The sequence below is a fragment of the Callorhinchus milii genome, unplaced genomic scaffold (assembly GCF_018977255.1).
Source record: "Callorhinchus milii isolate IMCB2004 unplaced genomic scaffold, IMCB_Cmil_1.0 Scaffold14, whole genome shotgun sequence".
Taxonomy (NCBI): domain Eukaryota; kingdom Metazoa; phylum Chordata; class Chondrichthyes; order Chimaeriformes; family Callorhinchidae; genus Callorhinchus; species Callorhinchus milii.
The window spans coordinates 11,359,570-11,383,754 of NW_024704755.1; the positions used below are offsets into that span (position 1 = coordinate 11,359,570).

The 24,185-nt window shown below is 42.0% G+C and overlaps 2 protein-coding genes across 4 annotated transcripts in view; one reads left to right on the forward strand and one right to left on the reverse strand.

Annotated features, from left to right (window-relative positions):
• The window catches only part of slc12a4 (solute carrier family 12 member 4), a 44,338-nt gene extending 37,852 nt beyond the window's left edge, over positions 1-6,486 (forward strand). For both annotated transcript variants that reach the window (XM_042340226.1, XM_042340227.1), the window contains exons 20-24: positions 540-671; positions 763-870; positions 2,543-2,730; positions 5,115-5,248; positions 5,363-6,486. In XM_042340226.1, the coding sequence (XP_042196160.1) occupies positions 540-671; positions 763-870; positions 2,543-2,730; positions 5,115-5,248; positions 5,363-5,454 (654 nt within the window). In that variant the 3' untranslated portion in view covers positions 5,455-6,486. The remainder of the gene's footprint in view (positions 1-539; positions 672-762; positions 871-2,542; positions 2,731-5,114; positions 5,249-5,362) is intronic.
• A 1,570-nt stretch (positions 6,487-8,056) lies between these two features.
• dpep2 (dipeptidase 2) lies at positions 8,057-22,760 on the reverse strand. 2 transcript variants are annotated; one of them, XM_007889493.2, is made up of 11 exons: positions 22,692-22,760; positions 21,821-22,035; positions 20,687-20,810; positions 20,113-20,242; positions 19,862-20,003; positions 18,787-18,856; positions 16,137-16,313; positions 13,815-13,902; positions 13,421-13,496; positions 12,423-12,558; positions 8,057-8,444 (listed from the first exon to the last, which is right to left on the reverse strand). In XM_007889493.2, exons 2-11 carry the CDS (start codon positions 21,979-21,981, stop codon positions 8,241-8,243), a joined length of 1,308 nt encoding a protein of 435 aa, XP_007887684.2. In that variant the 5' UTR covers positions 21,982-22,035; positions 22,692-22,760; the 3' UTR covers positions 8,057-8,240. The 2 variants fall into 2 exon arrangements, with proteins under 2 accessions (XP_007887684.2, XP_042196162.1); XM_042340228.1 differs by lacking the exon at positions 22,692-22,760 and having other exon boundaries at positions 21,821-22,084.
• Positions 22,761-24,185: the final 1,425 nt, after the last annotated feature.

Consider the following 24,185-nt stretch of genomic DNA (forward strand, 5'->3'; position numbering starts at 1 on the left):
GATTCTGAAACTTGTCACGTACCATGGCTTTGCACAAGACAACTAAACAAATGCAATAACTCTTTGTTTCTCTAGATTGGAGCAACAATAAAAGCTTTTTAATAAGTCCATCTGCAAGGCAACTTTAAATAATTAAATGTTTTGTTTATTTCTAAAGTCATTTATAAAGGTGGGGGGAGGAATTTAAAGGATTTGCTGTTATTTTGGAAGAGTAACTACATGCAGTGGACCAAGATGTAAATGGAACAGGCTAATGAGTAAGCTACAGGGATAAGGGGAAAAGGCAGGTCAATGGGACTGAAATGATTGCTCTTAAAAGAGCCAGCACAGACGAGATGGGCAAAATGCCTATGCTTTGAATTTCTATGGTTCTAAGGTCTACCAGCTGGGCAATAAATCCATATCAGCTGATAGTAACATTTTATTTTTTTCCTCTTTGTTGGAAGTCATGATCAAATTGTTTGTTTGTATTTAGTGTGGTTTTACTTTAGCAGCTTCTGACCGTAAATGGAAATTTAACACAAACTGTTCCTGCGCAGGTCTGGAAAAAATGCACGATGCGCATTTTCACTGTTGCACAAATGGATGATAACAGCATTCAGATGAAAAAGGACCTTGCAACTTTCCTTTACCACCTCCGAATTGAGGCAGAAGTTGAAGTAGTTGAGATGGTGAGAAATGGTGAAACCTAAAGTATGTTTTAGCAACATTTTTATTGGAGATATAATTTCTTATAATAATGTCATCAAATTCTGTTCTCAGCACGGCAGTGATATTTCAGCTTATACATACGAAAGAACTCTGATGATGGAGCAGCGGTCACAAATGTTGAGGCAGATGAGGCTATCCAAGACTGAGAGGGAAAGAGAGGTATGATGGAATACAATTTAAATATTCTGCATTATTTGATTTTATTTATTTGTTGGTATTGATATCTAATGGAATGAGCACTCTCTGAAAGGACGCATCATGCTTATCTCATTCTGGAGAGTATTTGGTCTAGGCTCACAAGAGCCAAGTCTCAAGGACCCCAGAATGTGTGTTGGAGTACTGTTTGGTTTAACCAGCTAAAACCAAATAGCTTACCACTGAAAGTACTACTAGCAAGCGTTCCCACTGCTTTTTCAGTTTGGACCACCCTATCTGTTAGGGCTTTGGCTTGCAGGATTAATGGGATTTTCGTGAGAAGCATCCTTGTCCCCAGTGCCCTGGAGTACAGTGTGGAGCTTGAGTACCAGCTCCTTAGCTCTTTGCACACCATCCTTCCATTGTAGTACCAACCTGTTTTAAATTGTTTCCAGCATCCTGGCCTCAACACCACTTACTTCCTGGTCATCTGTTCCTGGCAATCTGTACCCTCTGGGTAAATAAATAATTCTTGATATCTGTTCTGAAATTGCAACCCTAAACTTGTGTCCTCTTCTGCTGTCTCAGTGCATCTGAAAGCATTGTTCGGAGTTTACTTTCTCATCTCTGTTTAAAATCTGATTTGGATATTTTTATTGCCTACTTGGATCTCTGCATGCTCCCCCTTGGTGACATCATCCACAGACATGGGGTAAATTTCCACATGGAGGTGGATGACACCCAACTCTGTCTCTCTGCCTCCACCCTCAACTCTAGGACTGCTAGCGTCCCGACCGACTGCCTGTCCGACATCAAGTCCTGGACGAGGGACAACTTTCTCCAATTGAACGACAGCAGGACCGAGGTCCTCCTGATTGGCTCATGCCAGCGTCTCCACATCTCAGGCGCTGGCAGCATCAGCCTCCACGGCTGCACACTCAACCTCACTAAGCCAGTCAGGAACCTGGGTGCTTTGTTTGACCCTGAACTGTCCTTTCTCCCCCACATCCGCGCCATGACCGGCACTGCCTACCACCACCTCCGCAACATTGCCAGACTCTGCCACTGCCTCACCCCTCAGGCTGCCGAAATCCTCACGCACGCATTGCCCCCTCCTACCTCTGACCTGCTTACTCCCTACCAACCTGCCCGCTCCCTCCATTCAGCGGGCTCCGGCCTGCTCCGTCTCCCGCCCTACCATTGGTGGCCAGACTTTCAGCCTCTCTGCCCCTACACTCTGGAACTCCATCCCACAGTCCCTTCGCCTCCCTTACCTCCTTCAAGGCCGGTCTCAAGACCCTCCTCTTCGATTGTGCCTTCAGTCGCCCTCCTACCTCTGTGCCTTCCCTCACTCCTACCCCACCCCTCCCCATGCTTGGGTACTGATCCCTGACTGTCCAGTGTCTTGGGACGTTCTCCCGACGTGAAAGGTGGTCTATAAATGTAATTTTGTTGTTGTTGTATCTGTGCTGATGTTGATATTCCATTCTCATGATTTGTTTCGTCAGCTCAAGCTTTGTTTTTTCCAAGTTGTCTATTACCTCTATTGGTTTGATGAGAAAAGCAGGGAATAGGTATTAACAATAATAGAACACAGAGTTCAGTCTACTGTTAAATATTTTACTTTCTGGCACTTGTTCATAATCAACGTATTCTTATAGTACAAGGTGTTTTAGTGTTTCTTTGCTTTCTTCAGGCTCAGTTGGTAAAAGACAGGAATTCAATGATTCGTCAAGAAAGCATATACTCTGATGAAGAGGAAGAGCTACATGTTTCTCCTGACAAAGTACAGATGACCTGGACAAAAGAGAAATATGAATCTGAGCGAAACCGTTGTAAGATGCATACCCCGAACAGCTTCAGGGAATTGATCAGTATTAAACCGTAAGTGTCTACTCTCCTGAAAACACCTGCAAATAATCATTACAAAATGTTCTCCTTGGTCGTTTTACTGAACTGTGCTTTTTTTTTACCTGGCTATTCTATTGCACAAATAAAAATGAAATCTGTTTTAAGGCCAAGACCCAATGGAAAATATTATAATAGTTTTACGCTCCGAATAATTGTTTCAGTAGTATCTGATTGTATAGTATCTATAGTATCTGATTGTCCTTACTTTATATTGAATGAGTATAATTGGCAGGACCTATTCTTATTTATCCCTGATTGTCCAGCGCCTTGGGAAGTCCACCCTACGTGAAAGGAACTATACAAATGTAATTTGTTGTTGTTGTCATATTTTGCCATCGTTTGTGTGAAACATCTGAGCAATTATTCTTCACGGTTTAATATCAATATTGATGGAGCCGTTGATGATCCAAAAAAAGTGTTGTACTTAAACAATTTGATTCTTTTACAGAATAGGTCATTTAATGCCTGGAAAAAAAGTAATCATTATTAAATGGTGGTAACTCCATTTTTTAAAAAAATTGTAAATACAGTCCTCCACTAAGGCTGCTTATGCATTTAGTTTCTCTTAAAATCAGCCTTGGATTAAAAGCTTCAGTACAATATTGTCAATGTAAAATATCTAAAATGTGTGGGGGGGGAAATGAGTTTCTCAAAACAATGTGCAAAAAACAATCTGCCATCCAAATATTTAGACCAATTACTCAGCAGTTAAGTAGCAAAAGAATTTTCCTTCATTTAAGTTGGTAAGGATACAAATCTGTTCAAAAATAAACGAAGTACAAGCCTTCCCAAAGACTTCCCAAAATGATACGTACAGCATATAACTTTTCCAATGCAGACTAAACGTTACCAGATTACAAAATCTATTCTGATCATGTTTCGTTAAATGCTTTAATTATTCTTCGCCTAACCTCCTCTTTTTCACACTTTCTTCAATCTATATGTATTCAGAGAATGGGAGACTCTGTAAGTATTAAATGTTTTGTGATTTGGCTAGTGTTTTATTTTAAATGTTATTATTTTTAAAACAAATAGTTCTAGTAAAAGGTCATTTCTCAATTTTTTTAAAAAACCTGTAAAATGCTCATGAAGTTTGCTCTTCATTACTATTAGTTATGCTTAGAGCAAATCTACTTGAAGGCCATCTTTCTACAACAATGTGGATGAGTGAAGATAACCAATGTTTTCAGTGTTTGTGTGCTTTGGAGCTTGTGAACTCGGATGTTTGTAAAGACAAAAATAAATTCCAATGTCACAAGTCAATACCAGAATCTCCTTAGATCAGTAATGCTCATTATATAGTCTAATAGTCCTTTGTAGATTTTTTTTCAAACTGTGTCTCTTGGCTGACTTGCTGTTGTGAATGCCTCTGGCCTCATCAGGATGCAGATTGAACTGTGGAAGAGGGAGGTTGGGGGAACTATAGCTGGTCCTTATCTTCTTGCTGTCAAATAACGGAGAGGTCATGCTGGTAGTTGATAGGACTACCCTGATTTCAATAATGCAAATGATAAAGCTAAACTATTGGTCTCATTTTCCCATCCATTTACCGCCTTCCTGTTCCGCCTGTTGGGCAAATGCCTGGGCTCGACTTGCCAGCTGATTTGGTAATGTGTTGCTGCATTGATTAAAGCAGCTATTAAGCAAGAGATTGTTGATTGTATTATTCAGTAAAAAAAACCTTCTGCTTTAGATCTTTATGGACACTCTTCCGCTTCTCACATCCTACCCCTCCCTCACCCCATTCTAAAAAATATATTCCTCTGATTAAGGAAGTAGCCTAAAAGCTCTATATACACATTTTATAAAACAAAAGGAAACAAAGTGATGTATAAGGTTCCTATAAAAAGCCATTGAGATTAATTAAATAAAATATTAAAAGGATGAGAGAGTAAAAGAGAAGCAGATTGCAGATGACAGTAAGTGGGATCTGAAAAAACACTTTGTGCTGTGAGCAGTAAGATTATATGAACCACATAGGCATTTAAGGAATCGCATTTGGATGAGATGTGGAGGATCAAGAGATGCCGGATGCGTTATATTGATCCTTTACATGCTAAAAGCCAGCTGAATCATTCTGCAAAATATGATGCAGTTTCCTATATGCTTTTAATCCTGTCAACATTTTACTTGCTTGTGAAACATATCCCACATATCTCAATGAGTTGAGTGTTATGGGCACATTCTGTCTTTCTTCCCCCCCACCACATTAAAGTGTAACAAAGCATTTCTAGAAAGCCAGTCAGTAACTTAACAGCTGATTCAATCTGCTTAAAACCTTAATGGGTTTTGTTTGTACCCACTTATTATCCTAATGTGGTTATAATTATTTTTTTTAAACGTTCCCTCCTTTTCAGAGACCAGTCCAATGTAAGGAGAATGCATACAGCGGTCAAGCTAAATGAAGTCATTGTAAATAGGTCTCATGATGCCAAGCTGGTTTTGCTGAACATGCCTGGACCACCAAAGAACCAGGATGGCGATGAAAACTGTATCCTTTATACAATGCATAACTCTAAAGAGATTTGTATGGGTAAATTTGCACCCATAGAGCTCCAGGTGAGCTGATATTTTTTGTCCATGATCCTTGACCTAGTATTTCCAGACATGGAATTTTTGGAAGTACTTACAGAAGGTTTGGAGAGAGTACTTCTGGTCCGAGGTGGTGGTTGTGAAGTCATCACTATTTATTCTTGACACCCCACTTATACGTGGGGTCTTTAGAGGAGACATTTTGGAGTCTGATGTGATTTAAACCTGATCTCAGAAAACATTCCAAAATCCCTTCTGTTCTAACGAGTACTCCCTTTATTAGTTCACCTTTCAGACAACGATTCCCACGGCTCATCTTCCAAGCTCTACGTCATTGATGCATTAAGTGCTTTCCAACATCAACTCTGCAGTTGCCTTCAGAATACTGCACACATATCTAGAACATGATATAAAATAATACATTGACAGTATTATAAATGTGGCAAGTCTGAAGAAAGTGGACTTTGTAAAGATGTACCTCATATTCTTTAACTTTACTGGGAATATGCTTGGATTTGGGGCTCATGTCTGGTGAGTTAGTATTAAGCTTTTTGCTTTTTAAGTTAGAGAATGCATTTACATAACTTTGCTGCATTGACAGCTTTACTGTAATGCAGGTGTAAGATTGTTTTATCGAAGGAAGCAGCTGGCAGTTGCTTTGTGGCTTCTCCAACACGACAACCCCAGTATTGAAAGACATTTGATAAGTTTGGCTGTTCACGAATGGATAGCTTTTAAGTTTTATTTTCACGATAGGCACTAATTATGAAGTTGAGGGATCCAAACTCTTTAGCTGCATCTTCCAAGGCTTGTGATTGTGTAATTGGCAAAGAAAGATTCCTATTTATTTTGGTATTTATATTTTTAGGAATTGTCCAGAACAAAAAGCCACTGTATTGTTTATTTCTGTAGTGTGTACTAAAAATAATTAGGGCCATCAATGAGTGGTCCACATTTTCGAATGAACTGCAGTCAGTTGTGACTTCTATGCAGTGTACAATATTGTTTGTCCAGTGATGGTAAAGCTTGTAATTGCACAAGAAAAGGAGCTGCTATGAGTTAGGCTAAAAATATTTTGCAAAACTTTTCTGTTGGCTGTTAAATTATTGTAGTATTTCAGAACTTTTCTTTATACCATACTAAATGTAAAAAGTCAACCAAATGTTATTTTTTCTCAATAAAGCACTATATCAAGTTGTTTATTGAAAAAAAGGAGGTTTTTTCTCCCCACTCCTACTTCAGTTCACTGGTAATCTCAAGGTACAGATATTGGTTGCTTATCTGAGTGCCAGTATTCGCTCACGTTCAATACAGTCAAATTACATTTGGATAGAGCTTTTCACGTCTGGAGGACATTCCAAGGTGCTGGACAATCAGCAATTTTATTATTTTTTCAATCCTATCACAATTTGGTCTCTGATCATCTCTTAAAGCTCCATAATTACATGTTTTACTTGATGATCGTAATACTGCACAGTATTGATGAAATGATTCCGTAGGCCCCTGCTTCCTTGTTCCAAATTTATATCTATCTACTGTGACATTGTTATATCCACAGCATCTTTCACGTATGACCTTTATCATCTTATCTAATGGCATGTCCATATCTTTCTCCGTAATTGCAAAGTAACCCTCGCTTCTTCTCCTGCCACATTTAGGAAAATAGCCGACTGCTGTATTTTTGACAATTCCTTCACATTTGAAGCTAGGGCAAATATCTCAAAATCCCGTTAAAACCTTTGCCAATTATTTCTTGTTACCTTCTAGCCTTAATGATCGCGGTATTTGCAGATATCTTGTCCCTACATCCAGCTCTGCTGCTCCAGCACTCATTTTGTCCCTCGTTCTCTTCCCTGTTTAATCTTATAGTCTTTTCAAAATCCGTTCAGTTTTACTTCTGACACCATGTTACGTTCTCAACAATGTGTAGAACACTCTTATTTTAGGTCTCCAGTTACACAATACAACAGTCACACCCAACACCCTCCACTCAGTTCTCCCTCCTTCCTGCTTTCTCTCCGTCCTGATCTCATTCCATTGGTCCTAATCAATGGGTCCTTATTTATTAATTAGTATCCAGCAACTCTATGTATCTTACAATACAACACAAAATTACATTTGTATAGCACCTTTCACGTTGGGAAGACGTCCCAAGGCGCTGCCCAGTCAGCAATTTGGACCCGGGTGGGGGGTTTGGGATAAAGGAGGGTGGCCGAAGGCACAGTCAGAAGAAGAGGGTCTTGAGACCTGCAGGAGGCGAGGGAGTTCCAAAGAGGGGACCGGGAGAGACTGAAGGCTTGACCACCGACGGTGGGGCAGGACGGGCGGGGGGATATGGAGCAGGCCTGTTGAGCAGAAAAAGCAGACAAGTCAATAAGAGGTTAGCAGGTTACATGTAGAAAGGGGCAAGGCTGTGAAGGGCTTTGAAGGTGAGGATGAGGATTTTTAACTATCCTCTGTGGAATGGGGAGCCAGTGGAGCCGGGCGACGTTAATGGGGTCACAGAGTCTGTTGTGGGATAGGACACGAGTTGCAGAGTTCTGGATGATCTACAGCTTGAAGGGGGAAGACTTGGGAAGGATGACAAGCAGGGAGTTGGCATAGTTGAGGCTACCCCATCCTCGCTCCCTCCCCTCACCCTGACCATTTCTCCCCTGCTCGAGTCCCGATCCAATTGTCCAGCGCCTTGGGACGTCCTCCCAACGTGAAAGGCGCTCTATAAATGAAATGTTGTTGTAGATGTGATGAACGTGTGAATGAGGGGTGAGGCAGTGGCGGAGCCGTAGTTCTGTGAAAATTTATTTCAAAATGTTTAACAATCTTGCTAATAATTCTGTCGTGATTTGTAAATTCTATTTTTCTAACTACCAATTTGTTGTGGGGTTTTCTTCATTTTCTTACATGTCTTCTTTCAATCAGCTTTGCAGATACAGAATCTTACACTGGATTCACTATCCAGTTAAAATGTACAGATATGGTATAATAATAACTGTGCACAAAATAGTAAGATTAGGAGCTGTTATCCGGCTTTGTGAATTTAGTACGTTTGACATTGTCCTGGCGATTTTCTTGAGGTCTAGGTGACAGTCGTGATTAACATTCTCAAAAGCGATCTCCACCTCACTGGGTTGTACATCCTGCAATGTATCCCTCACCTGTGGAGAAGAAGACATTTATTAGCAATTTAAAATACAATACCTTATTTCTTATCTTCAATTTTTTTTAAAAAAATGTAGGTCTCCCACTCATTCTTTGGGTGATTCGTCGAACCGATTCTACTGAATCAGATGGACATTAAAGATGCCTTGGTATTTTAAAGAATAAGGAGGTCTCCCAGTTTCCTGGGCAATATTGCTTCTCTTAAATTCACCAACTGTGATTAATTAGCCACTCATCTCATTGATATTCAGGGGATATCACTGGTGCAAATTAGCTGCTGCATTTGCTGGAAAAAAATAGACACCATATTTCAAAGAAGTATGAAGTGCTTTGAAATATTTTGATGTAATAAAGCAGTATTACAAATCCAAATATTTATTGCAATCCACCATTTCAGTTAGATATTTCAGAGGTTTTGTTACTAATATATTTTGATTGAAATATGCATTTAAATGACTCTAGAAGATAAGATTTCAGTGGGTAGAAGCCCGTTTGCACCAATTGTATATACATTAATACAGGTATGCCATGATTTTCTGTTCTTCAGCAGCAACAAGCAGTTATGCAGTCAATGCACTCACTACATGCTCTGTTTAATTATAGCCTGTGTTCAGCAAATATCATTGGAGCAAGAACAGTGATTAACAAAAACTCAAGACAGTTTGGAAAATGACATCAATGTTGGATAGATAAGAACAAAACTCCCCTGGGATTTTCTTAAGTAATTTCACTAGAACAGAATTAACCAGCTGCATATGCCTCATACTGGCAATGGAGGAGCTCTTTGAATTTAATGTGCTTTCCTCTATGTTCCGTGAAACTTTGAAAGAAATTTTAATTAAAAGTCCTTTAATTATAGCGGGGGGGGGGCTGGAGGAGAGGTGTTAACCCAATTGCATAGGTGCATGAACAGGAGTTATTACATGTCACTCATGCAATGGAAGGAAAATAAAGCTGCAGCATCTTACTATAGTGAATGCACAATGGAAATTAATGAGTTGTAAAAGCAACAAACCTGGCACTGTCTTTAGCTGACAGTCTCATCTGCACAGTACTGACATGGGTCACTGAATTGTGACTTTCCCAACCTGGAAAGGTTAAGGCCAGCTAAATCTGCACGTACTGGTATTAACATTGGTAACCTACTCCTGTCTCCTACTCCCGCTCCTCCCCCTGGTACACCACCCACCTCCGCTCACTGAAAAGCCAGGTGCGGGCCGCTGAACGCACCTGTGTCAAATCTGGCCTAACGGTCCACCGACAAATCTGGCTGGACCTCCTCAAAATTTACCGCTCCACTCTAGCCTCGGCCAAGTCGTCCTTCTACTCCAGGATAATCCTGGAGGCGAAGAACAACCCCAGGCTACTGTTTTCCACCACAACCCGACTCCTCCGTCCCCCCCGCCACCCCGCGCAGGTCATCTCCTCCAACCTTCACTGCGAGGAGATGCTGGATTTCCTTGAATCCAAGATCAAGGGAATTCGCTCCGCGGTCACTTCCCCTCCAACATCCACCAACCCCCCACCCCCTCACTCCCACACTCCGACTGCTACCCATCCTCCCCTACTCACTTTTGTACCCGTTTCCCCACCCTCTGTCACCAAACTCATCCTATCCCTAAAACCAACCACCTGCTCCCTTGACCCCATCCCCACTCCACTCCTTATCTCCCAGCTCCACTTTCTTGCCCCACATATCACCGACATCATCAACCTGTCCCTCTCCTCTGGCTCTGTCCCCATTCCCTTAAAAACTGCCACCATCACGCCCACCCTGAAAAAACCCTCCCTTGATGCGTCGCAGCTATCAAGCTACCGGCCCATCTCCAACCTCCCCTTTCTCTCCAAGGTCCTGGAAAGAGTTGTCGCCTCCCAACTGCGCTCTTTCCTTTCCACCCATTCACTTTTCGAACCCCTTCAGTCAGGTTTCCGTGCTGCCCATAGCACAGAAACTGCCCTGGTCAAGGTCACCAATGATATCCTGACCATCTGTGACCAGGGCTCCCTCTGTCTCCTCGTCCTCCTCGACCTATCGGCAGCATTCGATACGGTCGACCACGCTATCCTACTCCACCGCTTGTCCTCCCACCTCAACCTTCAAGGCACTGTCCTTGAGTGGTTTAGGTCGTACCTTTCTCACCGTCTTCACTTTGTCTCGACGAATGGCTTCTCCTCCACCCCCCGCACTGTCTCATGTGGTGTCCCTCAGGGCTCTGTCCTCGGTCCCCTCCTCTTCACCCTCTATATGCTCCCCCTTGGTGACATCATCCGCAGACATGGAGTTAACTTCCACATGTATGCGGATGACACCCAACTCTACCTTTCCTCCTCTACTCTCAACTCCACGACCACCGATGTCCTGACAGCTGCCTGTCCGACATCGAGTCCTGGACGAGAGACAACTTTCTTCAGCTCAACGTGCGAAAAACCGAGGCCCTCCTGATTGGCTCACGTCAGCGCCTCCGCACCTCAGGCGCTGACACCATCAGCATCCAAGGCTGCACTCTCCACCTCTCAAAGCCAGTCAGGAACCTCGGCGTTTTGTTCGACCCTGAGCTGTCCTTTCTCCCTCACATCCGCACCACAACTGGCACCGCCTTCCATCACCTCCGGAACATCGCCAGACTACGGCACTACCTCACCCCTCACGCTGCTGAAACCCTGGTTCACGCCTTTGTCACCTCAAGGCTGGACTATGGGAACTCTCTCCTCGCCGGCCTTCCCGCCACCTCCCTCCACAAGCTGCAGGTCATTCAGAACTCTGCAGCTCGTGTACTGTCCCGCACCAGGCTTCGGACCACATCACTCCCACCCTCGCTCGCCTCCACTGGCTCCCCATCCCCCAGAGGATTGATTTCAAGATCCTCATCCTCACCTACAAGGCCATTCACGGCCTTGCTCCCTCCTACCTCTCCAACCTACTATCCCCCTACCTACCTGCCCGTACCCTCCGTTCCTCTGGCTCCGGTCTGCTCCACGTCCCCCGCCCCAACCGCCCTACCATCGGTGGTCGGGCCTTCAGCCCCGAGGCTCTGGAACTCTATCCCCCAGTGCCTTCGCCGCTTCCTCCCTTTCCTCCTTCAAGGCCGGTCTCAAAACCTTTCTCTTTGACCGAGCCTTCAGCTCCCCTCTCGACTCTCGTTGCCTCTTCAGCTCCCCTCTCGACTCTCTTCCCCCTCTCGCTCCCTCCCTTCCCTCCCCTCACCTGACCTCTCCTTCCCCCCCTCCTCCCTCCCCTCCCTCCCTTCCCTCCCCTCACCCTGACCATTTCCCCAATGCTCGGGTCATGACCCAACTGTGCAGCGCCTTGGGACGTCCTCCTGACGTGAAAGGCGCTTTATAAATGGAATCTTGTTGTTGTTGTTGTTGTAACCTTGAGGTTTGTGTGCTTTAGTACTATACCTGCTGATGTATTTACTCATTATTTGATAAGACAAATTGTAACTTCTATTTTATTTGAAACACATCTTAGCTGTAACCTTATTGAAAATATTTACTGAGCTTCTATTATACATTCATGAGTAGATTTACTGATCACAGAGCATAAAATAAATTTTCAGATTGCCAGAAAGTGCCTAAAAGACAACTTTAACATCGCCATTTAATTTTTTAAAATCTGGATATGAGGGGACTTTGACAAATTTGTTTTATTTGTTAAAACTTTAATTTTAAGCAAATATTTAACTCGTAGTCTTTGAACTCAGTCGACTCAATATAGTGTTGAGAGAGTGCTGAACTATTGGAGGTAGATTCATTTGGATGAGATATTAAACCATGGTCCTGTCTGCCTGTTTAGGTTGAAGACCCCAAAACTGTATTTGAAAAGTGAAGGGAGTTTGTTGCCACGTTTGCCTCAAAATACACAGTCACTACAATTTACAGTAAATCCTGTGAAGAGCTTTGAGATGTCCTTTTGAACTAAAAGATGGTATGCAAAATGAAACTTATTATTTGATATTTTATGCTCTTCTTACCTCTTCCACTTTCTGAAAAACACGAAGGAAGTTATTTCGTAATACAGCTTTTATTTCTTTCTCTGTCCACTTGCGCCTCAGTAGTTCCTCAATCAATGCAGGATATTTTGACACATCCTCAAGGCCTTTGGGATACCTGGAACATGTCATCCATTTGATCAGATATTTAGTAGCAACATGGAACAGGAAATGATCAAGATATATTGCATTTCCCAAGTTTTTAGCATATAAGATCCATGGTGCCAAACAGTCCTCCCTTATGGATCCGAGCTCCTGGGGATACACCGGATCAAGCAGTGAGGTGGATTTGTGGCAAACACAGGAAGCCACTGAAGGTCAGTGTAGGCCTGTTGTTAGCACCCTGTAGGCAGAGGAGGCTTCACAACGGGTACTTCTACTTAATAATCCTTGCATTTAATATAGCGCCTTATCACATCTGTGAGATGTTGAAGTGCTTCACCGAATATACTGTAATAATAATAATCTTTGCATTTGATGATATAGCGCTTTTCACGTCGGGAGGACGCCCCAAAGCGCTTCACAGAACACACTGTAAAGTGAATTGACTGTATATTTGTGGGCGAACGCGGCAGCCAATTGCGCACTGCAATGCCCACAAACAGTCGTAGACTGAAAATGACCTATTTATTATTGTTTTTGGTTTTGGAGGGATTATTATTAGGCGTGTGGAGTAAGGAAACTTGCCCAAGGTTTCTCCCTGCCGGGAATTGAACTCAGGTCAATGTGAACTGACTGTATATTTTGTGGGCGAAACACGGTAGCCAATTGCCAACCTGCATCTCAAACTTTCTGTAATTAGGTAAGCAGGTTGCGTGCATCCAGGAGAGAGTGCATTCCATTTTAATAAATATCTCTGGAATTTCTATGTATCAGTGGGATGCATGGAACTCTGGTTTGGGTACTCTTAAGCATGGTGACGGGTTTCCGCGTGTGTCAGACACCCATCTGACCAAAACAAATTACACTGCATTACAAACCTCCGTGCACCATCAAAGTCAGCACCTATTCCAATCGATTCATATCCAATAGTCTTTTTAATGTGGTCGAAATGATCTGTAACATCAAGTACAAAATTGTAACACCTTTCCAAAGCACGCCTCAATGGACTCAAATGTACTTTTTCCTCCGATACATTAAAAATGTCGGTGTAAAATTAAATCTTTAATAAATAAATTTTAAATCAAGCATAATTAATGTTTCAACAAATATGTACCGCTTTTAAAGTGAATTAATGAGCTTTTGGCTAGATAGATTCTTGAATTGTTTCTATTGATCACAACTATATAATTCACAAACTTACAGGGATCCCATTCAACATTCATTTGAAGGATAGTCACTGCCAAGCTATTCTGTTTTACTTAAATGGTTTACCTGCAACATTGATAACATTAGTAGGAACATCAGCCTTGGTCACTAACATAGAGGCAAAATTCACCATTATTATACCATTTTTCTCTTTCTGCAAAAAAAAACACAACATTGAATCAGTAGAAATGTTAACATAAGGAAGCATCAGCCATGTTACAATGGCCTTGCACTTTCTGTATCAGAGGACTTGTGGATTGCTTTGTCCCAGACTATTCTCTGAGCTGTTGAAGTGTTCTCCAAGAGCTGCCTGTGGCGAGAACATAACTAACTGTTAGATTATAAATGTTGTAGTTTAATGAGAATGAAACATTAAACGAATGTAGTTAACGAATGAATTGAACAGGAAACCGTGGCAAACATGAGATTGGACACATTTGGTTTTCTCTGAGTAATAAGACAGCCTTGGAAAAGGGTAGGAGGTCACCACTTATCAGTAAATAACAACAAGCCCCACAGAGATAAAGGTCCAAGGTACCGGGATCTCGACTTAGCAAAAAGTCGCTAGATTCTGACAGGGCCTGCCAAGCGAGAAAAGGCAACCCTCAAGAATAGCAACTATTGAGCAAGTTGTTTAAACTAGAGGACTTTGGTACCATCCCAGGATACTGATAAGAAATATCCAGTCACTTAAAAGGAATGTACCAATGATCCCACATAACAAAATAATAAGCACCAGATACAGCCCTAAACTGATCAATCTCCTATCTTAGACAGGACAAATGGAAGACCATGTGGAGACTCAGTCAGGCTGGCACCAAGCCAAATGGTTGATTAACCTGAGTACGTGACTGTATCAGAAGTGGGTAGAGGGGCCCTAGGAAGGACACTTGGAGAAAGGGTATAACTATGGCACTCTAGGTGAGAACGCTTAGAAGAACAGGAAGGCTCCAGAGAGAGAGAGACCAGTGTGGAGAGGTCCCTTTAAGAATCACAAGGAAGGTGTTCCATGATGTGTGACTGTCTTCAAAAATTGGTAGTATAACTTGTCAGACATTTGTAGTAACTTATTAATGCATATTGTGTTCACTCTTGTCACAATAAACCTTGCTACACCGTATTTGGATTGTCGAGTCATATTTCAAACTACGGAAATCCTAACATATCCTCCAGTCATGGTCTCCCACAGTAACTAAAGTCAGAACCATTCTATGACTATTAATATTTCTTCAAATACTTAAGGCTCTTTTAAATTGACATAGTTTCTCATTTACTATTTACACAGAAACTTTCAATAAAAAACAAACGCAAGAGTTTTGAGTGGAGGTTTGGGTTCAAAACTGCCAGAACACTGTTAAGCACCAAATAATTTACTTCTTGTTTTCAGTTCTTAGTAAGTGTTACCTGCGTTTCCTGGAGATCCCAAAGCTGTTGCTCAAAGCAAAAAAAAGAAACATTAAAAAAGGGTAAGTGCTTGCCTCCTCCTCTAAAGTGTTTTCTCAGTCATAATTTTACAGCTGGTTCCTGTTGAAGAGGTGCTCTGAGGAGCCTGACGGTAATTTGTTTGATGCAAACATTCAAGCTGCAGGAAATTGCTATGGAGTGTTTCCACTTGCCATAGTCTGCAACTTTTAAATAATAATAATAATCCATGCATTTTATATAGCGCCTTATCACGTCTTCGAGACGTCTCAAATGCATTTACAGGATATACCGTTAAGTGAATTTTGCGGGCGAAACGCAGCAGTCAATTACACACAGCAGTGTCCCACAAACAGTTTTCATGTTTTAAATGTGTTTCGCTGGTACACAAGACTGAATAATTGCAAACCATTTAAGGGAAAACATCACTGTAAAAGTTAGTCTTTTGCTTCACTTTACATCTTGGTCATGCATGTGTCCCCCCTGACGTGAAAGGCGCTCTACAAATGTAATTTTCTTCTTGTTGTTGCCCCATAGTGGTGAAACTTAGTAATTCACACCCTTACCCCTTATCACCTCCTCTCTCTGTTCCCCAAACTAGACTGACTGCAGGCAGCTGACTCCTGAGTCTCAGTCAATGTTATTATGCGCTGGCCATTAATGCAAATGTTAGGAGTGATTAGTCTTTCCCCACAGTGCCGGTTTATTTATGTTCAGATGTCCCCCGATCAAGTTTCAAGGTGTAATTTTTCCAAACCGCCCATCGTGTTGAGGCTCTTTTAAGCTCAGCACTTCAATTTTCACCAAAAGAATTTAATCCAAATGCTAATCGTTTTTGTTTTATAATGTTACCAAAGTATATTTTTTTAAATAAATAAACAAAGTCTATTGAAAAGACCAAGAAATATAAGGGACTGTTTCTGAGCAGAAGGCAAATTAATTTGCGCTGTTATATAAATTACTTACAATTATTTTAAGGACTTTATCAGGAACATTCCTCGGGTGGTTGCAGATGGCAGAGGCAGAGGAATGGCTGAATATCACTGGTGCCTTGGAAATGGAAAGTACAGTTTCTGCCGTCTCCAAAGAAGCATGTGATAGATCTATCATCATTCCAAGTCGGTTCATCTCCTGCACTATTTCCTGTAAGTGAAAATAAATTGATAGAAATTGAGGCACAAAAGGAAGCTCTTTGTTTTCAACACATTGAGCCATTGCTGCTGCTACACCCTCTGTTGGAGCTACAACAAGATTACATTTGTATAGCACCTTTCACGTCGGGAGGAGTCCCAAGGTACTGGACAGTACATAGCATTTCAGACCCGAGCTGGGGTCAAGGGGGTGGGAGAAGGGAGGGGAGGGGAAGGGAAGGGGGTGACCAATGGCATGGTTGAAGAGCAGGGTTTTAAGGTGGGACATGGAGTTCCAGAGATTGGGGGAGAGTGGCTAAAGGCTCTCCCGCCAATGGTGGAGTGGGTGGGTCAGGGGACGTGGAGCAGGCCGGAGCCGGCTGAGTGGAGGGAGTTAGGAGGTCACAGAGGTAGGGTGGGGCGAGGCCATGGAGGGCTTTGTAGGTGAGGACCAGGATTTTGAACTGGATCCTCTGAAGGATAGGGAGCCAATGGAGTCGGGCGAGAATGGGGGAGATAGGGTCACGGAGTTTGGTGCGGGAGAGGACACGGGCTGCAGAGTTCTGGATTATCTGCAGCCTGTGGAGGGAGGAGTTCAGAAGACCGACAAGCAGAGCGTTTGCATAGTCGAGCCTGGAGGTGATGAAGGCATGAACAAGAGTTTCAGCGGCCTGAGGGGTGAGGTAGTGGCGGAGTCGGGCGATGTTACGGAGATGAGGGAAGGCAGAGCGGGTCATGGCTTGGATGTGGGAAAGAAAAGACAGTTGATGGTCGAACAAGACACCTAGGTTCCTGACCAGCTTGGTGAGTTGTGTGCAACTATGGAGGTTGATGCTGCCAGAGCCTGAGGTGCAGAGGTGCTGGCGTGAGCCGATCAGGAGGGCCTCAATCTTGTTCACATTCAACTGTAGGAAGTTTGCCCAGGACTTGATGGCTGACAGGCAGTCTGTCAGGACAACAGTGGTCCTGGAGTTGAGGGTGGAGGCAGAAAGATAAGAGTTGGGTGTCATCCACATACATATGGAAGTTGACTCCATGTCTGCAGATGATGTCACCAAGAGCTACATACATTAGTCCATAAACCCTTTCTTTTTCCCTGCACTTTTATATAGTTTATCTTCAAATACTCATCCAATTCTGTCTTAAATCTCATTGACTTCATTTCATAGAATTATACAGCACAGAAGGAGGCTTTTGGCCCATCGTGTCCATGTTGGCTCTTTGAAAGAGCTGTCCAAATTCAACACACTCCCCCGTTCTCTCCCTACAGCTCTGCAAATTTGTCCTCCCCAAATATCTATCGATTTCTCGCTTGAAAGTTGTTATAGAATCGGTTTCCACCACCCTTTCAGGCAATGCATTCCAGATCCGAACAATTTGCTGCGTGAAAAAAATTCTCCGCATCTGCCCTCTTTTTTTTGGCAACCATTTTAAATCAGTGATAAAACATGTTCTAGTCGTCCCCTAATCTAGTAAAAATTAGTTTGTGGTGTACCAACAGAATGAAAATCTGCAGCCAGAAATAGTGATGAGAGTCATCTCTCAATAACCAGCTCCAGTGAGAAAGGGACACGTTGCCTATTTGTGTAAATATCAGCAAGAAATCTGCCAGCCCCTCATCAGCGTAAAAATATACTGTCGCTAACTGGTCAGGAGCCCAAACAAGAGCAGTTTGGAAAATAAAACAATGTGTTTTAGGAAGTTAGAAAAAAGGATAGATGTAAGTATTATAATCAGACGAGCATGTAAATAAAACACAAAATACTGCAGTTGCTGGAAATCTGAAACAAAAACAGAGAGAGCTGGGAAAACGCAGTAGGTCAGGCAGCATCTATGGAGAAAGGAAAGTGAGTCAACGTTTTGGGTCCACAACAACAAGATTGCATTTATAGAGCGCCTTTCACGTCGGGAGGACGTCCCAAGGCGCTGGACAATTGGGTCAGGACCCGAGCAGGGGGGAAATGGTCAGGGTGAGGGGAGGAAAGGGAGGGAGCGAGGAGGGGAGGGGAGGGAAGGGAGGGAGCGAGGAGTGCGTAGAGAGTCGAGAGGGGAGATGAAGGCAGGGTGTTGAGTTGAATGTTGAGTTCTGACGAAGGGTCGTGGACCCAAAATGTTGAATCACTTTTCTTTATCCATACACGCTGCCAGACCTGCTGAGTTTTCCCAGCTCTCTCTGTTTTTGTTCAAGCATGTAAATAACATCATGGAACAAATTCCACCCGCATAGTGTTAGAGGATATGTTGTACCTGGCCTTTATTCTAATCAGCATGGAGAGTGAGGCAGAAAACCACACCTGCTTTGCTGCTGAACACAAAATCTTTTACAGTGAGACAGATAGTTAGATACTTTTTACTTAGCACTCGCCCAATGTTACACATTAACGTTTGCACGAGTGTAAGCGTTGCTGTTACACAGCTGCCTTGCCAGAGCCCTGGACGTAGGATGTTAATCCCAAAGAGGATAAGTTTCAAAAATAAAATCTTACCTTGCCAAAATCCGTTAAATTAGTAATTAATGGGTATTCATTATTGGGCTCCCTCACAGCACTCTTAGCCCTGGAATGGTAAATAATGTGGATCATTATTTCAGATCAATCAGCACATAACAGAAAATCAGGATAATCACAAATAATTGTACAAGCAATGATTGCTACTTAATGACTTGCTCGTTTGTGACCACATCCTCATCCTATCACTGCACACGAGTGCTGCCTTTACAGCATAAAGAACAAGTGAAAGGATCCTTTCAGATTGAGTGAAAAGTTGAGATATTTTACGACAAAATGATCATAGTTTACTACAAAGTCTCACAATTTGTCCCCGGTTCTCTGTTAACCAAATCCATCTCATTCCTGCAGCAGCACCTCAGGCTTGAACACAAAGAGATACAAAGGGAGCTGACAGTGACATGATTATTTTAGATAATAATAATCTTCATTTGATTATAGTGTCTTATTAAGAGGATGTCTCAAAACACTTCATAGGATGTACTGTAACGGGTCGTTTTTTTTTTGGCAAATGTCTTTCCTAGGATTGCAAGGCTTGGAACAGAAATAATTTTGTAAAGATTACTGATGATTGAGTAGGTTAGATTGCGATAAAGTGTATGTATGACTCATAGTTGACAACACTTTAGGGAACTGCTCAAGCCCTGTGTTATGACTTGAAGCTGATATTCCATGTTGATACTCAGTCCATTGAGGTGTTTAAAGAGCCCCACCTGGTTGGTGTTATCATACTTTAAATAAGACATTGAAGCGAGGTCCTGATTGCTTGTTCGTGTGGACATTAAAGATTCATAAAGAGATGCTGGTTTATCCAGTGTCCTAACCAAAAACCCTCCAGATGGATAGGTCACTTACTTTGTCACTATTTGTGGGCCATTACTGTGATTCCTACAATTAGACAGTTTCTACACTTTACAGGTATTACAGGTAGCTTGAGTTTGCCATTATCAGTGCTATATCATATAAAAGGCATAAAATTCAGCTCCTCCTCTACTACCTCCCCCACGGGAAAAAAAATATCTTGACAATGTATTTCACAGAGAACAGTCCTTACCATGGAGTGTTGCAGTTGTGTGTCAAGGACATATAGCGCACTCCAAGTTCATAAAACATCCTTAGCGCTGCCAAACTGCTGTCAATAGAGAATCCACCTTCAATACCAATAAGACAGGCTATCTTTTGAGTTGTTTTAATGCCTAAATAAACAAAATGTGAGGAATAAGAATTCTTATCCAGATTGTTTTTGTTACAATCAGAAACACAAAAGTGACAAACAAGATTGAGTTATGTACTGTGAACTGGTACCATCTGATGATGTGACAAACTCAAAGTCTGGATACGCTTTGCACATGCGCTTGATGATATCTATCTGTTCCAGTGTCAAACGTACAGCATCCTTGTTTTGAGACACACACATTACGTATACAGACCAGAACTGTAAAGAAAAGCAGACATTCGAATATGTACCAAGTGAATTCAGGATAGGGGCGAAATGTCCCATATGATGTCTAGTGTAGCGGTTGTGATTGTGTGATTGGAATTTTATTATCCCTCACAGTCTTGGACTACGAAGGTTATTATGACTAGTAGCAATATGACAATATCTTCCCACATTAAAAGGTGAAATTAATTCCATTTTAGAATATTGTAAAAGGAGGAAATTTCTCCCCCCCTCCCCCACCACCAATTTCAGGGTAAAAACTGATCATTCACTTTGTGGCTGTTTGTGGGACATCGTTGCCACATTTGCCCAAACAATTACACAGCCATTTACAGAAAACAATCTGCGAAGCGCTTTGAGAGACCTGGATGTGCTAATGCACTATATGAAATACAAGAATTTTTGCTAAGAGAAACTTTGAGAAAACAAACGCTATACCTGGGCTCCCACTTTTCCTTTCTTCAGTTTTTCAATATTTGTGCATGTTCCTGTCATATTATACAAATTGGCCTTATTCACGCCTTTGTACAATCTTCTCAGCTGCAGAGGCAAATCATTGTGGCTAAAAGAACAGTGAAAAACGTTGAATTTATTTCAAATCCTGCTGCTCTTACATTAAATTGGTATGAATTAAGTCTGTTAACCATAAAACATACTCTTGAGTGCTGCCGTTGATCTTAAATTGCAAGATATAATACTTAGACTTTTGCTCATAGAACTAAATATTCCTAAATCTAGACGTTTTAAATCGGTTAATAGCCCAAGGCCAGCAAACAACAGTACAATCCTCTCCTTAGAAAAGCCTGACCAAAATCTTATCTCATGTGGCTCATTGAAGGAACCTGCACTGCCTCAGTAGTTTTGCCTTCACTACAGTATTTGGTTCACTTCAAATTATATTTGTGTGGATTATTCATGAGAAATGTTCAGTTGCAAGAAGTTCATTTCTAAACTGAAGTTAAAATTAATCTTATGCAAGAATTCCACACACTCACACCCCTCATTTGTTTTGGATTGCCAACTTCCTTTCTGACACAAAACAGGATTGTGCAATGCAGTTGTAAAAACAAATTGAAATTAGCTGTACATTAAAGCTACATGCAGTAATCAAGAGTTTTCTATTATTATTCATCTGGTGCTTAGTTTTACATATTCAGGGGTTCTGCAAATAAAGAGGCGTTCAATTAGGTGATTTTCAAGTAAACAGCACACCTTATTTAGAAACTGTAGCTCAATAGATTCAATACAAATCAGTAAACATTGATCCTTGTGTTCTGCGATGTTCCACAATTTGGTGTCGATAGATTTTTATCATAGAAACAACCAGGTTCCTACTTACTGCTAGGTAAATAGAGATGTTTGGAGTACGGAAATTTGCCTAATGTTTCACCCCGCTCAGGAATCGAACCTGGGTCTTCTCGCTTGCGAGGCGAGTGCTCTAATCACTACACTACAGGACTCCAACATCTCACACAATTTATCTGAGTAAGGAATACGAAAATCTTTCTTATTTTGCTCTCTCTTATTTTAAAACAGCGAATGGTCTAAAATGGAATAAAATGGAAAGCATACCCATCAATCAAAGGTGCTTGCTCCATTATTTGCAAAGCTTTTCTTCCTTCATCGGTCGAGGACACCAACTTGGTAGAAAGCACCAGGAGTAGAAATGATCCCAAGAATGCCTTTCTCCACTTGAAAGTCAATTTCAAATGGAACCGTGTCCAGGAAATCATTTTTCTTCAGGAAACCTTGCCCAGAATTAGTATTCTTTGATTTTTATCTCACTGCTAAGAATAGAAATGACAGCCACTCAGTAATTGACTGCTGGATGAGAGCATTTTCACCATTCAATTCTATTTCTCTTTGCTTCAAACAAGAATCCAATTAACCAGTCGATGACAACACACAATACTTATCCCTTAAAACCCTTATCATCTTTGGTTTTAGACTCAGAAATCCAGTCTGTACCTCACTTATCTGACCACTCTTCAGCTATGAGTCTAGACAGTGGGAGTCAGTCAGTAAGTTACAGCAAGTGTGGGATCTCATCTGACAGCTGCACATTTTCTCTTTGGCTGAAGTCACAGGATAGTGACCTAAACAACTGAGTTGATTTATTTTTCACCCTAAATTGAGGGGAAGGGGTGGGGGAGGGGGGGATCTGAAGTTCAGCTATTACCACCCAAGTGCTAGTTCTCCCCTGAGCTCAGCTCTGACCCCCAGCCCCCCCACCCCTGATCTGCATTGGTCAGTTGTATACACTTGGCACCGACTTTTCCAGCTGAGTTGGGAAAGTGACAAATGATAATTCGAACGACAAATGAACCTCCTGCCAGACAGGAAAAATCTGATTCCTTGTATGGGTCGCTCAAAAATGTAAAGAGCTAAATGACTGCTTTCCCCTTCACTTTCTGCTGCTCTTCCAGGGCTTGCTACTAAATACCTTGTTGTGATGGATGCTGTGCTGCTGTCCTCCAGCTGGGACAGTCGGTCAGTCAGTCACTGTCTGTCTGTCTGTCTGTCTGTAAGTCAGTTGTGCTGTGTTGCTTCTCTGCTGTGTGAGCAAAGGGGAAGGACGGAGCCTTGGGTTGATGGTTGGCAGATTGCGTTGAATAACGCCCAATTAGGGGTGTATTTGTTGCACTGCGTGGTGGAAACATGGGTTTGAACGGGTGCCAATTTTTTTTAACATATTTTTTCAATATAAACCTGCAAAAACGTATTTCTCTCTCTCTCTCTCTGTCTCCCACCCAACCCATCCTTTTGAAGACCTTTCTTTTTTTTACACACACACACAGATTCCAATGCACCAACTTAAATTAGCCACAGTTAGACGACCCATCATATTGGACTACTCTTAGGCTAGTATTTGCCTAACTTTCAACCACAAACTTGACATCATTTCCACCCCCCCCCCCCCCCCACCCCCCACCCCCTCCCCCACGGTGAATTGACAGTAGAACACCCACAACATCCTCCACGTCAGCCCCACAATATAACTCAGCCAAAATAAAACAATGTATGACTTGCAGACTTCAGTTAAATGCAACAGATCTTTAATGAAAACTAGTTTCGCAAAGTCATCTGCAAGTACGCACCTCATGATTTTGCTGATTGTGAAACCCGGAATCTATAAAGCGTAGTTTTGCGTAAACTCTTAAACTAATGTTGTGCATTCCTCTGAATTTTGTAGGACAAATTTGCAGAACAAACACATTTCACTGTCTAGTGAAATCGTCAGCTGTTTAATATTTAATCATTTCATAATGAATTAATGACAATGTTGTCTCAAAGTGCTTCACAGGATTTTACTTAAAGTGGAGTCACTGTGCATGGTTTACACGTGACATTCAAGGGGCGCAAACGATTAGCTCCTCTTTCTGTTGGTTGGGCTCCAACCTTATTGCATGAGAAAACAATTTTATTTCAGTAAACTAAGGTACACCTATTCCAATACGTTGGAACTTACTTGTCTTCTGGTGAGCAATCATTGTCAAGAAAGTTAACTTAATCTATTATTCAGCTGCATTTCAACATTCTGTCATTTTTCCTCTGCAAGTTAAAACTTTTATTTGCCTGTTTTTCGTTTATCATCTTTGTTTTAGGACATCCCAGGGCAAGAGCATTGGGACGTCATCCCAACTTGAAAGGCGCTATACAAATGTGATTTGTTGTCTTTGTCTGTTTGTTGTTTCATTTCATTCCTCCCTTTTCATCTCACGAAATGAACCTTGATCCTTGGCAGAGAAGGCGAGAGACTGCTAATAGCAACAATAACAACAACAATCAGCAAACGCAGACTGCCTCATGTCCCCGTCCAACCTGACCCACCAATGGTGGGCAAACTTTCATTGATTCTACCCTGCCCTTTTGGGATTCCATCCTGCAGTCTCTCTGTGATCAGTTTCAAAAGATGTTTCTAAATGCAAAGGTTGCA